Source organism: Enoplosus armatus, chromosome 23, assembly GCF_043641665.1.
Source record: "Enoplosus armatus isolate fEnoArm2 chromosome 23, fEnoArm2.hap1, whole genome shotgun sequence".
In the NCBI taxonomy this organism is placed as follows: domain Eukaryota; kingdom Metazoa; phylum Chordata; class Actinopteri; order Centrarchiformes; family Enoplosidae; genus Enoplosus; species Enoplosus armatus.
Genome location: NC_092202.1, coordinates 14,536,329 through 14,553,343, shown reverse-complemented (window position 1 = coordinate 14,553,343; position 17,015 = coordinate 14,536,329). Strand labels below are relative to the sequence as shown.

General features: G+C 45.9%; 1 protein-coding gene across 2 annotated transcripts; it reads left to right on the top strand.

Annotated features, from left to right (window-relative positions):
- Positions 1-557: 557 nt before the first annotated feature.
- On the top strand, positions 558-13,405 carry htra3b (HtrA serine peptidase 3b). Of its 2 annotated transcripts, none has more exons than XM_070929541.1 (10): positions 558-1,052; positions 5,134-5,233; positions 5,511-5,643; positions 6,135-6,224; positions 10,703-10,897; positions 11,049-11,081; positions 11,264-11,378; positions 11,459-11,516; positions 12,398-12,493; positions 12,593-13,405. In XM_070929541.1, exons 1-10 carry the CDS (start codon positions 644-646, stop codon positions 12,759-12,761), a joined length of 1,398 nt encoding a protein of 465 aa, XP_070785642.1. In that variant the 5' UTR covers positions 558-643; the 3' UTR covers positions 12,762-13,405. The 2 variants fall into 2 exon arrangements, with proteins under 2 accessions (XP_070785642.1, XP_070785643.1); XM_070929542.1 differs by having other exon boundaries at positions 11,264-11,382; positions 11,466-11,516.
- Positions 13,406-17,015: the final 3,610 nt, after the last annotated feature.

The following is a 17,015-nucleotide window of genomic DNA, read 5'->3' as shown; positions in this document are numbered from 1 at the left end:
TCGTGTCAAGCACTGAGCTGGAGTTAGCCTAGCTTAGCATAAAGACTGGAAGCAGGGGCTCCGTCCAAAGTTCAAAAATACACCTGGCAACACCCCTAAAGCTCCCTGATTAACATGTTCTGCCTTGTTTGTTTGTTTGTTTAATGCATACGTTTGTTGGACCTATTTCTTGATGGGGGGGGGGGGGGTGATATGTGTTTTCCATTTGAAACAACCTGTAAAAAAAAAAAAGCCTGATTATGAGGTCACACACGCCAACATCTGAGTCTGGTTCCCGGGCGCCACGCCTCCAGGAGCTGCGCCCCACATCCCCTCCCTCTCCCCGGCGGACTACGCTGGTATAGAGGCGCTCGCCCTGCCAGCTGAGTGGATGGAAGGGACGACGGAGCGCACCAAAGCCGCTCTCGCTCCACTGGATCCCCTCACTTCGGCCCGCCGGCTCGCCGTCGCCCTCCGGACGCACAATTACGCGCTTTTGATGCGCTTTGCGGTGTCAAGCAGCTGTCTGTCGCCGGGTCCCTCGTCCGTGTTGATTTCCATCTGCAAAGCCTCCAGGAAGTGATGAGCAGCGCGGAGCCCGGGGACATGAGTTCCGCGTAAACATCTCTCCGCCTCTCTTAGTTCCAAAACCATTTCCGAGAAAATGCAGGTCCTCCTCTACGCCGCAGTGTTCCTTTACCTGAAGGAGTCTGCCGGCACCGAGCCGAAGGCCAAGTGTCCGACGCGGTGCGACGTGAGTACCTGTCCGAGCCCCGGCTGCCCCAGCGGCTACGTGCCGGACCGCTGCAACTGCTGCCTGGTGTGCGCCCAGGGAGAGGGGGAGCCGTGCGGGCGCAAGGACGACCTGCCGTGCGGGGACGGACTGGAGTGCAAGCACCCGGCGGGCAAGCGGCTCTCCAAGGGCTTCTGCCGGTGCAGGTTCAGCCAGGAAGTGTGCGGCAGCGACGGGACGACGTACGGCAACGTGTGCCAGCTGAAGGCGACCAGCAGGAAGGCTCTGCAGCAGGGGCTGCCGGGCATCACCCAGACCCAGAAAGGACCGTGCGAGACCGGCATAGGTACGATTTGCGCATTGGCTTCTTAACCAGACAGCCTGTAGGGAGCACTTGCCAGGGCCGGACCAGGTATTTGTAGGATCCTAAGAGGGGCCCCTTTTCAAAACTACCCACCCTGCCACACTTTTTATTGTACATTACTTTAAGCAGTGCTTAAAGGCCACGCCAGGAGCACTGATATATATATATACATATATATATATGTTTCATTATTATATTAGCTAAGTATTAATGGATTATAAATTCTGAAAGTATTAAGTATTAACAGCATATCTACCCCGAGACACATTTACACGATCAGCATTAAAATCTGAGATAAGATGATTTCAAAAATGTTATTATTTCTAAACTACAGTCATTTGTTTCTATTATCTTATTAATTCATTTTTACAATGTGTTTTTGTTTTTTAATCAATCAAATGTATAAAAAAATATGTGGGTACGTGTGCCACAGAGAAACGGTGTCTGCATTACATAGACTGTCCACCAGGGAGCACCGACGATCCTCATCAAACATGTCTTATCTTGCGTTTTCGGCCCTGTTTCCCGCTCCACAAGTTTCTTCATCCTTTATATTTAATAATCTTTTGTAGTTATTATAGTTCTGTAATACAATATGTAAGATGAACCTCCCTCATGTAATTAGCTGCTCTACTTTTGCTTAAGACAAATTAATTAATGAGGTTAAAAAAAAAAAAAAAAGGAACAGGGGTGTCGAACTCATTTTCACCGAGGGCCACATCAGCGTAATGACTGTCCTCAAAGGGCCAGATGTAACTTACAAATGTAACTAAATGTAATCGAATGTAATGTAAAATAAATGTAACTACTCCTTAATGTTAAATAACTCTGAATTTATTACTTATTCAAGTCACAAACATTGCAGTTGCATAGAAAAAATATGTTTGTTTGTTGCTCTGTTATAACATAAATCCTTTTAATTTGTCAGCTTATGAAACCCACATAACTCCATCAATCATGGATCAAACTATCCAAGTGAATGAAGAAAAATAACATCATAAATAACTCTGAAAAAACTCAGAAAAATAACACAATAAATATTTAAGTATCATAGTCGACAGGCATTGTGGGAAATGTAGTTTTTGGTCAAAGCACTCTTTTGACCTATTTATTTTTAGACACTCAGACCTTTTAAGCTCTCGCGGGCCACATAAAATGACGTGGCGGGCCACATTTGGCCCGCGGGCCTTGAGTTTGACACATATGCATTAGAACATCCAAAGGCACGGATCCAGACCCGGACGCGCAAAGTGACGAAAGGCTGCATTCAGACCCAAATCCGATTGCAGCCTGAGCGCAAACGAGCTCTTCAGTTGTCAAGTACTGGTGCCGGTGTCAGCCTCCAAAATCCAGTATGAGGCTGATAGTCAGGCGTTAGTGTGCAATAACTGAAGAAGTCACAGTTCAACATGTAGTTTATAGGGCATGCTCACCAGAGCAACAAACACTGGTTAGAGAGCAGGTGCCAGAGCCGGTTAACGACGCCTCCGGCACAAAAAGAAGGCTGGTGTTCTGTGCTGCAGGCCGGCCTATAGAAAGCCCCCCAGCCCGAACACAGAGTTCACGTGCTGGACGCTGCAGGCCTTGCTCTGTAAACACAAACCTTTCTGATGGATGTTCCTTTAAACAGTGAGGAGATCCTATCTCAGCGCTGGTGTGCGGTCAAGGCAGTTGGATTTCTCTCTTGTAAAGGGAGGGGGGGGGGGGGGGGGGGCCTCCTCCATAAATAAAACACTTCTTTCAGACTGATATGAGACGAGTGGCGGTGTGTCTGGTGCGGGGAGAGGATGACTTGGAGTCGAAAGACTCTTTCATAATGGTTTATCGGTTTTGGTTCATCAGAGGGGAATGTGAAAACACTTTAGAGGTTTCTAACTTAGAGTACACTTGACCCCAAAGTCCAGTTCGTGAACACTGTGTACCGCACCCGGGTCAGCACTTGAAAAGGTGGTCTCGAGTGCGATTCACGCGTACTCGGGTACGGTTCCCACAGGTGTGAAAACTGCTGTACCAAAACACGGAAGGAGACTGCCACCTGCTATGGAGTGTGCATCAGGGGTACTCTTGGCAACTATCGGAGGGATTGCCTTCGTGCCTACATTCATTCTCCCCCAGACGATGAACCCGAAAGACTTTGACGGCGTCCCGACTTTTTCATTTAGCGCCATCTGCCGGTCAAAGTTTTCACTTCTCCGGTGCAATATCTCAACATCCACGACGTGGATTGGCACGACATTTCGTCCAGACGCTCATGGTTCCCAGAGGGAAGAACCCTGTTGACTTTGCCGATCGTCTGAATCTGAATCCATCTTTCCATCTTCGTCCATCATCAGGTCAAAATGTTTATGACCAAACACCTGCAAGATGAATGAGAATCCCATCAGCCTCAGCTGTAGTACTGTGAGCGACTGCTAACCACGACGTTTACGTGCCTGCCGATGATCATCCCCAAACTTTGAGCCTCGACTTTCATCAGTCTTACAATTCTGTTTTCTTCTCCAGTAGAGCATTACATCGTCTTCGAGCTGCTAGCATGGCCGTACACTCATTCAGCAGGATTTATTTCCTCGAGAGGAGGACTCAGGATATCTCTGGTCGGCGTCCAGAGAGAGATTCTTGCTGCCGCCTTGCCTGCCCGTCTCTCAGGAAGAAGACTGCGTGAGATCGCAGCTCTGAAGTAGTTTATTGCTTTCTTCAACCAATAGTTGAGGCTCAGTAGCAGAGAGCCATCGCTTTCCTTTGTGCCCCGTTGCTTTCCGGTCATGTGAAACCGCCTGAACCAGCCCAGCGTCAGGCGTTAATTAGCAGCAGGGCACCGAACTCTGCTCGGGCCGTGCTAAGTAAATACCCAGCTGCAGTAAAGTGAAACGACACCGTCAATAAAGACGGTGACCGTGACGGCGACTGAGGTTTACAGCTCTGTTTTGGTTTGTTTTTTTTTGGACATAGGGCTCACCAAGAAAACACTCGCAACCATGAATGTCCAGCATCCGCACTGTTGAGCTCTGTTGCTCTGGAACACAGTATTGGACAGGCAGGCAGGCAGGCAGACCATCCGTTCGGGGCTGATGAATGAAACAGATTGCGGCTCCACAATCAAGGTTACAGTCATCTGAAAACTCACACACACACATATCCCAATGAGAGATCTCAACGGACGAAACAGGAAGTCCCTGCAGCCCAGACTTGTGGCAGATTCTATTTACATTTCCCTTTGATCCCAAACCCTTTATTTTGCCTGAGTTTAAAGGGTATTTTGGCACACACACACACACACACACACACACATTATGCCACTGGAGCATTACATCCTTACGGGCGTGGTCAACTACTCAAAAATATATGGGCGACTGACCTGCGAGCTCCCAAATCGGTTGCAGCAAATCATCCGTCACGTCCGTTTACAATTCCAAGGAGGAAAGTAAGTCCAGCCTCAAATGTGACCATATACAGAGTACATGTCAGTTTTACTGTCGAGTCGCTTCACTGATGTAAGTGATTTACACTCCAGGTGCAGGTCATGGTTTCACATGTGCAGTTTTAAACGCCGTCCATCTGGTCAGTGTGTCTCTCTGGGGGGGGGGGGGTCCTTGTACACCGAGCAGCGTTTCCTCTCTCTTTCTTAATGCGTCAGTGTGGCCTCTCAATTGAGATCCAGCCAGATGTTTTGGGGGGGGGGGGGTGCGCGCTGCTCCGTGACCAACGCATTCACCAGTGCAACTTTAGGAGGCGGCGACATGCCAGTGGCGAGCTTCACGGCTTGCTCAACCCGTTGATGTAGCGGAACGGACGCGCAGATTCACTCACTGCGCACCTGGATTTAGGTGCCAACACACCCTGTAAACAGAGCTTCTTACCTTTCTACTCGTACTATCTAGCCACGTAATGCCTGTGTGCAAGAATTTGACTCGCCCACGCCTCATTAGCTCTCCGGGTTAGATTTGTCACACGCGCTTTTTCCTCTGGCTTGCTGACGTCAGTCTCAATGCCACTGGATTATCCCTGAATCCAAGTGTCGACCGATTATTGAAATGCACAATTCTTCTCGCCAGTATAGGTCCGTCACGCGCTGCCAGTCCGCGCTACAAGTTCAACTTCATCGCCGACGTGGTGGAGAAGATCGCTCCCGCTGTGGTCCACATCGAACTCTTCCTCAGGTACTGACTGTGTGTGTGGGATTGTAGGGGTTATGTTATCATGTCAGTTTGGAACATGTGCCAGGGTCCTTTAACTGCTCTTCAACCCTGAGTAGAGATACTTGGATAGACCATGATAATCCACATTAGTGCAACATTTAGTCCCGATCAGTTTAAACTCTAAACATGAGCTCCATTTGTTATCCCAGGGCCTTAAACTTGAGTCACAGCAATCACAGCTGCCCTCTGTAAGTCTGCAGTCCAGCTGAATTTACTAATGCTTTCATTCCCACCCCAGGCATCCTCTCTTTGGTCGGAACATCCCTCTGTCTAGTGGATCTGGGTTTGTGATGTCGGAGAACGGACTGATTGTGACCAACGCCCACGTAGTTTCCACCACCACGCCAGTGTCTGGTCAGCAGCAGCTCAAGGTACAGGAACACCGGTCCTCCGCAGTGATCATTCATGTTTCCCTTTAAATACTCCCAGCTTTCTCCTCCAAATGACATTGGTTCGCCACTAGTAGCCTTGGGTGAGAAATGATGCCACTATAAAGTGTAAATTCGAAGGAATAGTTCAACAGTTTTCTTTCCCCGAGTGAGATGGGAAGACATCAGTCTCAGAGCCGGAGTCAGGACGAGGTTAGCCTAGCCCACCGACACCACTAAAGCTCACAAATTCCTTGTAATGTATGTTACTTGGCAATAAACAGTTTCTGATTCTGATTCTGATTCTGATTCTGATTAGCATTCAATTAGCATTGAAGACGGAAGATACATAAGGCACTAACCCTAGCCGCAGAAAATGAATAAGTACTGGATACACTGTACCTGATATGGATCAAACCAATATGCTATGAATTTGGCTAGCATTTGAAATGTTAAATGTCTTGAAATCTCTTTCTTCCGTTCTCCTCCTGAAGGTCCAGATGCATAATGGCGATGTGTATGAAGCCAGCATCAAAGACATGGACAAAAAGTCAGACATCGCTACTATCAAAATCAATCCACAGGTGAGTCCACAGCTCTATGGGATTTTCTCAACAAGCAAGAAGGAGTTTGCATGCTTTTCCATTAGTACAGTCTTTTGTCTGAGTCTTGCCTTCAGTTTGCATCTCTATGTTGCTTGTTGTATGTATGTTTTGTTTTGTTTTTTGGATGTGCGTACCCTACACCCTGTTCGCCCCAAGACATACCTTGAAATGTGAATATCGATACATGTGGATGCCAGTAAGACAGTTTGAGCCAGACCGTTGTAGTCACGTGAGAATAAGCTAGATCTGGGATATTCAGTTAGTTTGGAATGGGGGCCAGTTCGGGAAAAGTATTCCAAGCGTGGAATATGACCGAAATATGAGTAATCACATTAACAGCTACAGATACAGTGAAATACAACAACATATGAGTGCATATATTGAGTTTTGTAAATGCATAACATCAGACAACATCAGTGCGTAGCACCTTATCAAGACACATAGGCCCAAAACATTTCTACCTTACCACATCCATAACTACATGAAGTGCATAATACACCATTATTAAGTGAATATGAAGACCTAGTGATGCAAAATGCAACCTGTTCAAAACGTGATCCTTATTACTAATGTGATTCACGTACCTGTCGCCAAACAGATGCACTTAGCCAACATTTGCCATCTAATGAGAGAAACGTACACAGTGGTGCAGGTGGCAAAGGCTCCCAGTCTTGTCTCACCGGTCAACGTGTCCCTCCAAAGGAACGAGTCCAAGTAGATCCTCCCGAAAGCATTCGTTATCAGAGAACCTAACATGGAGGCTGTGCTCCATCGCTGTTGCCGTCACAAACGCCTTCCTCGGTTCGTCAAAGGGTCTCGGAAGACATCCGATGCAAGGGCCTCTACTCTCTGATAATATAAAATTTCTTAATCGAATCATCTGTAACCACCTCCTCGATTGATACTCCTTGACAGTCTCCGCGTCTTGCCTAATGCCCATGCCACTCGTAGCAACGCAGACGTAGCTCTCGCTTGCTGCATCGCTCCATTGCATCGTTTTGTAGACGTCTTGCACATCTTTTTGTAGACATTTCCCTAAAACACAATCGGTATCTTCGGACACTTTGGGATCTCTTCTAGAAGATAATGTGGGTTTGTTCATGTCCACTAGGGGTGCTGTTGAGCAGTGTTTTGATTAGCAGCTCAGCTAGTATCAAATGTTCTACAAGTAGCCTATGGTTGCAAGGACCTACACGCACACCAAGACCACTGGGCACATGATACATATTTCTGCAGAAGGTGGGGGCGCTTGGGGGTGGTAACATTACAGGAACAGGCATCAATAAAAGAGGAGTAGAAGAAGCAAATGTTCTTTACGGTGAGGAGATGCATTCAACATGTCTGTGAAGCCTTAAGGATACTCATAATACAATTTGGTGGGAAACTTTGGCTGTAAACAAAACATGGTTTACAATGATGACTCCACAGGGTGTATCTTTGATACACCCGACCCATGGCCTCCATTAGCTCTCCTTCTTCCAGTAAAACTCCAGCAGGGTAATGAGTCTTTGGATGGGCATTTCTTCAAGGTCAGCAGACTAAATAAGTGTGTTTACAGCATGTGTCATGTGACCGGGTTCCCAGCGGTGTTAATAGGGTGGGGTAATGGACCGTAGTCAGAATCCAAACCTTTCCTGCGGTGACACCAAATACTTCCAGCTTGGGTGTACAGCACGCCCACAGCTCATACCACCTCAGGGATTGTAGGGGGATTTTCTGAGTGTGCAGCTCTTACAGAAATCCCCAGCTGAAGTTGTAGCTGATTTACTGGGCTGATATTGGCCACAGTCGATAAACCAGGCATGTTTTGACCATGTTAACTATTTAAGTCTTCATTTAACATCTTATCACCAGAGACCAAGGTTTGCATCCTGCATCCCACGTATGGTTAGTTTTAGGCTCTACAGATACTTTGGTTAAGGCTACAGAAAAGTAAAGGTTTTGGTTTAATATATTAACATGATGTCAAATAGATGTGTGCTGCCACCCACTATTTAACTTGCCCCAATTTGAGCCTTGTACCACTATAGGCTGGGCAAAGAAGCAGTCCATGAAACCCGTCAATTCTTACCCAAAGACCCAACTGTCCAGGTCCCGCGGCCCAGGTTGGGCCTGAAGACCTGGCGGGCCATACGTGGTCAATGTACACAGATTTGGGAATCCAGGAGGTGGATTGAACAATGACCCCCCCCCCCATACCCACCCCAAACCGATGGATATTGAGTTGTGGAAGAAGAAATATTCTTTCAGGTCTAATTGTGTGGCTGGTTTTTATTCACTGCGCATTGAAGAGAGAGTTCACAGCAGTCATGAAATCCTTTCTGGAGAGAGACATTCAGAGCTAAAGGGTAGACTAAAACAATAGGTGGTGGGCTGGGCTAGTCAACAACAAAAAGGTGAGTAGAACTAAGGAAATCCCAGACAGGCTATTTAACAATACAATCTGATTCAATGTGCTGGGGGCCCATTAGGCTAATCCCTTCAACGCCTTTGACAATGGAATACCTCAGTCTGCGTTGGGGGCTGTTTGGTAAATTTGATTCACATGTAAGTTCAAGAAAGCTTCTCAAAGACCATCTTCCTGGATGACTAGAGTTTACACACAGAGATCTGTAGACTCTAACCACCGTGTCATTTCAATTCCCCTTCAAACACCCTGTAGACTGTTCCGCCCACAATTTAGCTAGGCCCCAGTCCACAGAGTCCTGGCCTACCTTGATCATATGGTTGGATTTGTATGGGGGCAGATATTTGACAATCCTTCCCAGGAGCTTAAAGATGACCTTCGCTTGAAAGACTTCCGGGAAAGAGATTGTGCCGCCACGTACATCCACACAAACATTCGGGCTCGCATTGGTAGGCTTTTAAGGGTTTAAGGTTCTCCACCATTTGAAGAGTCAGACAAAGATGAACTGAAAACTGAGTACTTTAATTTTCAGTTTGTTCCAACAGTTCACTGAAACTATGTACAGACCCAAGGCATATTTTTACATTCCGTCAAATGGAAATATTCTAGATGCCTTGTGCATAATTTTATACATATTTCCCAAGAACTCAGCTGGAGAGCCTGATTTGGTGTCTTTGGAAACTCTGGGGTTTTCACTAGAAAGAGGATACATTGCTGTGGGTTTTGTTGCTGGGTTTTTCAGTGCTCGGCCACACTGCGTGAGTTTGTAGAGATGAAGACACCAGTGGGTGGGTCGCTCAGTGCAAAAAAATTATCAGCATCAGCTTTAAAAAAAAAAAACCCGAAAAAAAACAATATCAGGTTTCACCTCGGGTCCCGGCGTGACCGAAGGATGACATCGGTAGAACTGGGAGAGCTGGATCGGGACCAGAACAGGGAGGAGTGCGAGAGAGAGAGAGAGAGAGAGAGAGAGAGAGAGAAACGTGGTCCAAAACACTCCACCTCAAAGAAATCCTAAACAGAGCAGTTTTAGCTCATTCCTTCTCCATCTGTCTGCCGAGCACATGTTTGTACTCAGCTCCATTCTTTTCCTTTCCTCCCTTTCCCTTCACCCTTCCCTCCCTTCGTCTTTGTGGACATTTTCCCACGTGTCTCTTTACAACGTACATTAGGTATATATCTATACATGTACGTTGATTGTTGGTTGCACAAGGTTTTTGATCCCCTGTATCTGCAATACCTGCACATTCGTGCGTCACAAACTGAGGTCGTCAACACTGGCGTTTCTTGCGGGCTTCATTTTTCATTTTTTTTTTACACACATTCGGCCTCGTTTTCCCGAACCAAAGTGTTCAAAGCGCAAATGTACGAGCTTCAGGCGCAAGGTAATATGGGGCCTGTGGTAGATTCATGAGCGGAGGAGCAGCAGCTGCACAGCTGTGAGAGAAGGTGGAGTAGGAAGAATTCGGTACAGATTCACAGAGAGTTCAACTTTTTACAGCCAGGTTCATATTTTTTTTGTACTTTTGCTCTGTATGCCAATAGTTTTAACACATTTTAATATTCACCAATGTTTGTTGTGCTCCTCCGGAAACAGTCCAACAGAAGCCCAGATATCAAAAAGCACATGGAGGTGAATATTAAAAGTTATCACCTTGCTGTCTTTTACATTGCAGCGGAACCCGCGCTGTAGGTTCGACAAGGTGCACGCGGCCGGTTTATTTGCTGCCGGATGCTCCTGGCGAGTTTTAAAGTTTTGCATGCCAGCTGAAATGAAATTGAACGCTGTTTTAAGCTGCTCTCTGAATCACAGCCCGTGAGAAAGGAAATCAATAACCCAAAAGGGAAAGATGTATATTTTATTCATAGATAGATGTAGATTTTTAGTTGAAGCCTCAGCGTTCAGTTTCCTTCCGCAGTCCAAAGCATGTCAGGAGAACTGGACACTGGAAATAGTTTGTAGGTGTGAATGTGAGTGTGAATGGTTCCCCCAAATATCCTACATCCGACCATAGCGTTACCTCGCCCTTTGTCTATTTCCCCCTCCCAGATGGAGCTGCCCTTGTTGTTTCTGGGCCACAGTGCAGACCTGAGGCCTGGGGAGTTCGTGGTCGCAATCGGCAGCCCCTTCGCCCTCCAGAACACCGTCACCACCGGCATCGTCAGCACCGCTCAGAGAGACGGCAAGGAGCTGGGCCTCAGGGACTCCGACATGGACTACGTCCAGACGGACGCTATTATCAACGTGAGAATATATCGAGGCTCGGAGTCGAGATTATTGCTAAGCAGGGCGGTAGAGTCAGTCTGGAGTGTGGCTCTATTTCAGTTTGTCAGGTTGTGAAAATGACATATTGTAAGGTGCATCACAGTACTGTTTTTTGTGTTTTCCTTCACAGTACGGGAATTCAGGAGGACCTCTTGTCAATTTGGTAAGCTTTTGGTTTCCTACCTCAAAGCTTTCATGAGGCTTTGCTCTGGCAACAACATAGGGCAACCCTTATTTCTTAATGGCAACCTAAGAAACAGGTTTGTACTGTAGTACTCCCTGATAATCTCAAAATGTAAACAAGTCCTTTTTTTGATGTTGCCCTGCTATGTCTCCGTGTTTGAGGACGGGGAGGTGATCGGCATCAACACCCTGAAGGTTGCAGCAGGAATCTCGTTCGCCATTCCCTCGGACAGGATCACTCGCTTCCTCAACGATTCGCTCGACAAGCACAGCAAAGGTGAGTCTGACAGCGACTCCACCAGGCTGGGGTTAAACATCCTGCTCAATATGCAGAAACTGAACTGGAGTCTCTTTCAGATGTGAGGTCAATAAAGAAGCGTTTCATTGGAATCCGGATGCTGACCATCACACCAGCGTAAGTCTTGTGATAATTATTGTGTTGATGGGAAATATGCTATTTTATGTTGTTAATTTGATACTAATCCATTTTCACTATTGTCCAAATACTCAACTGTTGGGTCTTTTTCAAAGCATGTTACATGCTATAACCGTGTAACAAGCAGTAGCAGCTGCAACACCCTGACCAGAAGCTCTTGAAAGTAGCAAAGGTGTCCCACAAGGATCTAGTTTGGGTCCTCTTCTATTCACATTGCTGTAAAAAAAAATATCCCGTGTGTGTCATCATGGCAAAATGTCGGTCCTGGCGACAGATGTGTGGTTGGAGTTCCAAGATGGGTGTGGTCCGAGTAGGGAAGGGGCCCATAGCGCTGAGTAATAATGTAGTAATGACTAATGAGTACTCATGGGTTGGAACGTCACCGCGTTGATGGTGTGATCCCATTCCAAGATGGTCTGCTTGCTGGTGTTCCGTCCCCCGCCATCGTAACACGGCCACGACAAAACTATTCAGCCCGCTTCTTCCTGTAGATATTTAGGATTTGTTCAAGATGACTCTCTTTCATTTAAGCTCCATGTTTTACGCTCAATAGAAGCTTGTTACCACCACTTTTAAGCCTTTGCTTTGACCATGAGGATGTATCCGCACATGCATGCATCTCGTCAGTGCTTACATGCTTTTGATTCTATGTATCGTACAATATATCGTAAACCCCAAATTTAAAATCTTTGACATTTTGGGGCCTATCTTTGACAGGACATAAAGGTTACATAAAGGTTAAATAAAAATATATAGTATGTACACACCTCTTGGATGCGAAATTGAAATAGTTAAATCTCGCAAATATTGGGGATGGTTGGTGGTTGGTTAGATAACGGACTTTCTTTGTTTTGTTCCAGGCTGATTGAAGAGCTAAAACAGCAGAACCCAGACTTCCCTGACGTTGCCAGTGGGATTTACGTCCATGAGGTCGTCCCTCACTCACCTGCACAGAAGTACGTTTCGTTTAACCGTTCATTCCTCAAAAAAGGGTTGTTGCCCGTTTCTGAAGTGAAAAGACTGCTTCACCTACAACGGTGTCTCTTTGTCCCCAGAGGTGGCATCAAAGACGGCGACATCATCGTGAAACTGAATGGCCGAGCGCTGATGACCACGGCCGACCTGCAGGGGGCCCTGCAGGAGGAGACAGCCCTGCTGCTGGAGGTCAGGAGGGACAACGACGACCTGCTCTTCAACATCGAACCCGACGTCATCATGCAGTAGACATCGGGGGCTCGGCTCTCGTGCCAAGAGTTAGACCAACTTCTGAGGCCCCATTTTTTTTGTGAGAGAACAAGTCGGAATGCCAGCGCGGTGGAAGTTTTTGTCAAGCGCGCACATCGACCGATACTTTGGCAACTGGCTTTTAAGTGGACCAGAGCAAAAGCAGCCCGCGGACGACGTGGCATCAAGGATTTACAGCTGCTCAGACGAAGTCCACATTGGAACCCAGACCCCTTTAATGTGTGTTAAATACTTGATTTGTTTCACTTGAATTATACAGTTTCATCCCGTGGACACATTTGCTGTACAAGTACCTCAAAAATATGATCTTAATGAGGCAAAGATGACCGTGCACAAAACCTATGAGATAAAGCTGATGAATATACAGTCGAATTGATACATTTGCAATTGCATTTTTGTAAAAAACGATTTTCTCTTGAGCATTTTGCTGCCACATTTGTCACACACGTGTCCTGATGTCAGTGGGGGGGGGCTTGTTCCACCAGGACAACAATTTTAGTTGAGCAGTAGCTTGGGGGCCCCCCCCCTTGTAGTGGACGGGCTTGGTGTGTGTGTATATGGCTTGATGCAGGACAGTGCCTGAGCAGCACGGTAGGCAAATAAACACAAAGGAGGGGAAACGTTTAGCAGGTTGAATTCTTACTGTAAAATGTGCCGTTCATTCGAGGGCGACTTCCAAATCTGACGCTTTGTGTCAAATGTTTTCACAGTGAACTTCCAGTGTGTGTGTGTGTGTGTGTGTGTGTGTGAAATCCAGATTCCTCACCATTCTGTGCACATTTCCTCACCTTCAAATCTAGGTCATCAGGCAGTGACTCATGGGGAACATTTCGGAGCTATTTAACGCAGCCGTACAATACCTGACTGTGTGGAAACAGGGCTGCGCTCTCCTCGCGGCCGCTCATAAACATTCCTGAGCGGAAACAAGTCTCCCCGAGCTGGAATGTTGAGGGAGGGAAAAAAAAAAAACCCATAAAGGAAACTCTTTTTTTTGGGGGGGGGGGGGGTTCAGTGATAAGGTCACGGCAGACAGACGGTGATCCTTCCTCAGACATAATCACTCTTTCCTTCCCAGCTCTTGACAGGTCATAAGGGGGCAGCCTCGCACAGGTCCAACATTGTGGTTACGGTTCTGGTTCTGGTTCTGGTTCTGGTTCTGGTTCTGGTCTGCAGCATCCCCGGTATTGGTAATCGTTGGCTTGTAGTGCAGGTGTTCCAACTTTTTTTTGCACGTGCAGGTTTGTATTTGCAGGATGTAAAACCCAGGTTGCTAAAAACCCCAATATCATTACTTACTGAGGCTTTCGGGGACCTGAACGAGTTAGCTGAGCCGCATGAAGGGTTCATCCAGAATGCCAGACAGTTTGTAGTGCATTATTATTATTATTATTATTATTATTATTATTATTATTCAAACCTGTGATCATTCTGTACTTTTGCACCATCGCCAGTAAGTTTTCATGTGGTATTTCAGCAAGGTAGGCAAGTTAGCATGCAATTAACAAGTACTAGCGTGTAATCACTAGTCAAGGCCCCCCAGAGTGTCTTTATTGGACAGAAAACAGTGCACCAAAATAAACCATTTGAACACCAGCTAATGTACAGAACTTTTTTTTTTTTTTTTCTCCATTTCCTGAAGCGTGTCCTGCAGAGGACCCCGCAGCTGGGATAAATCCGCAATGTGATTTCTTATAGCGGAGTAAAACACTGACCTGTATTCTGGACAGACTTGGCGCTGTGGAAAACCGGCACGAAGCCAGGAGGCACGGACAGCAGCATGTCTGAGGCCTGAGGGCTAGATGAGATGCTAAGGGTTCCATAAACTGTGATCACCAACGTGCACTTTTGGAGAGGTAGGAGCCAGATCTGAAAGCAGTTAGGGCGAGGGTCAGCACCTCAAAATCCTGACCCAGGATGCCTCCTGGACGCCTTAGTATATCCCCCCAGGACGAGCCGGAGGAATCGGACTGGGGAAAGGGACATCTGGGCTACCTCGCTTTTAGCTTGTGGCAGTAAATGGATGGATGAGCGAGGGGAAATCTATTTCTGTTTCTGTCTCCCTAGCGGTAAAAGAGCGTCCCTCGTTTCCGTGGGCAAACGTCCTTTAATTAAAGACCACATTATTCATTTGGGCCTAAAAGCGCAGTTTCAAACACTGACAAGAACCTCAGTGTGGGGAAAGCAGACACGGTTGTGCTGAGTCGTCCTGCGGTAGGTTCATTACGTGGGGCTGCTATAAATGTAACAGGCCGGTAAAATGAACGAGACCATGATAACAGGCTTTTTCACGACGGCTGCCGGTTGCTCTTGGCGTGGTTTCCCGTCCGCCCAACTTCAGGCCTTCGGGTTTCAAGCACAGCTGGGTTTGCAAGTGATCTGAAATAATATTTGTGGATCGATACCAATTATTCAAAATTGAGACGATGAAGTTTTACTTAGAGGAGGCGCCGTCAGAATAAGCCAATTTGTTTTCTGTCAGAAGAGCGTTGCGGGGATTGTGAACAACATGCTGCTTTCGTGAAAAAGCTGGTGAAAGACACGTCGCTAACTCGGTGTGCATGCATACATACACACACATACACATTTTTCTGTTTTGTTTTGTTCACGGTAGACCGACTTTTATTATAAAAACATACATACATATGTGCCATATTCATGTAGAGCATACATGCATAGTATTATATCATATATAAAAAATACATACATACAAACACATAACCATACTCAAGTAGAACATACATACATTCGTACTTAACGGTTTGTTTTGTAGTTAGGGTAGACTGACTTTTAAGAACATGCATACATACAAACATACATAGTAACATACATACATACATACATACTTACTTAGTAGTATAGTACATACATATAAACATACATACATACATACACAGTTAGTAATGTAGTACATACAATCTTACATAGTAATACAGTACATAAATACACAGTAAAATAGTACATACAAACATACATAGTATTATAGCACATAAAAACAGACATAAATACATACATACAAACATGCGTACATACATACACAGTTAGTGATTTAGGACATACAAACTTACATACATACATAGTAATGTAGCACATATAAACACAAATAGTAATACAGTATATACATACATACAAACATACATGCATACACAGTTAGTAATGTAGTATATACAAACATACATAGTATTACCGCACATATAAACAAATAGTAATATAGCACACACACATACATACTTAGTAATATTGTACATACATACTTGTCTGTTTGTTTTCTTCGGGGTAGACTGACGTACATTGTATTAATGGAGAGCTGTCCTTCCGTAGAGCTCCACCTGCCGATATGCTGCAATCACAGCCACAAAATGTAAAATACATCCCCGATAACAACGAAGGTATCTCAGTCTACCAAACTCAAATGTCCACACAAAAATAAAAAAACATGGAGAAAAGCACTCTGTGTGTGTGTGTGTGCGTGTGTGCGCGTGCGTTTTGTCAGTTGCCCTAAAACAGTTAAATATACGCTGTAAAAACACCCCATATCACCATGTTGACCCCACAAAACGCCTCATTGATGGAAACTGTGTTTTCCGGGGCCTGCAAAAACATCTCCGATGAAAGTGTGTGTGTGTGTGTGGGGGGGGGGGGGTTGGGAATAACGGCCGTGTTTACACATTTTTTGCCAGACAAGACACTAAATAACCTCCAGATGAATCACGTCTCTTCATCACTCCGGTGTTGAGCTGGCCTGCATTTTAAAGTCGACTAATCCTCGTCGGTGAAAGAACGTTGCACTACTTGTTGCAGCCAAAAATCTGGGCTCAAAATGTGTGCGTCTCGAAAGCAACGGACACAAAAACGGTCTTCAATAATCTATGTCTATTTCTGAGTGCCCCCTCACCCCCCCCCCCTCCTCCTCCTCTCTTAATCCAAGCAACATCTTCACCTTGTCATCTGTAACAAGCCGACCTGTAATTCAGCGTTTTGGTGGTTTGGGGGGGAAGACGGCCGATACTATAAATGGTGAAGGCTCAGGGTCTCTGAATCCCGTCCTGACAACGGGCTGAATCCGCTTTATTTACATTCCCGCTTAATGTATTTGTGTTCAGCGAGTTTCTTCGAGGGGGCTGTAAAGGGTGTGAATAGACAGTTACATATGTGGAGACTACTCCTACACCGGAGTACAACAAAATACAGCACAAGATGAGTTATATTAGTAAATATATTTAATTTGTACGTGTA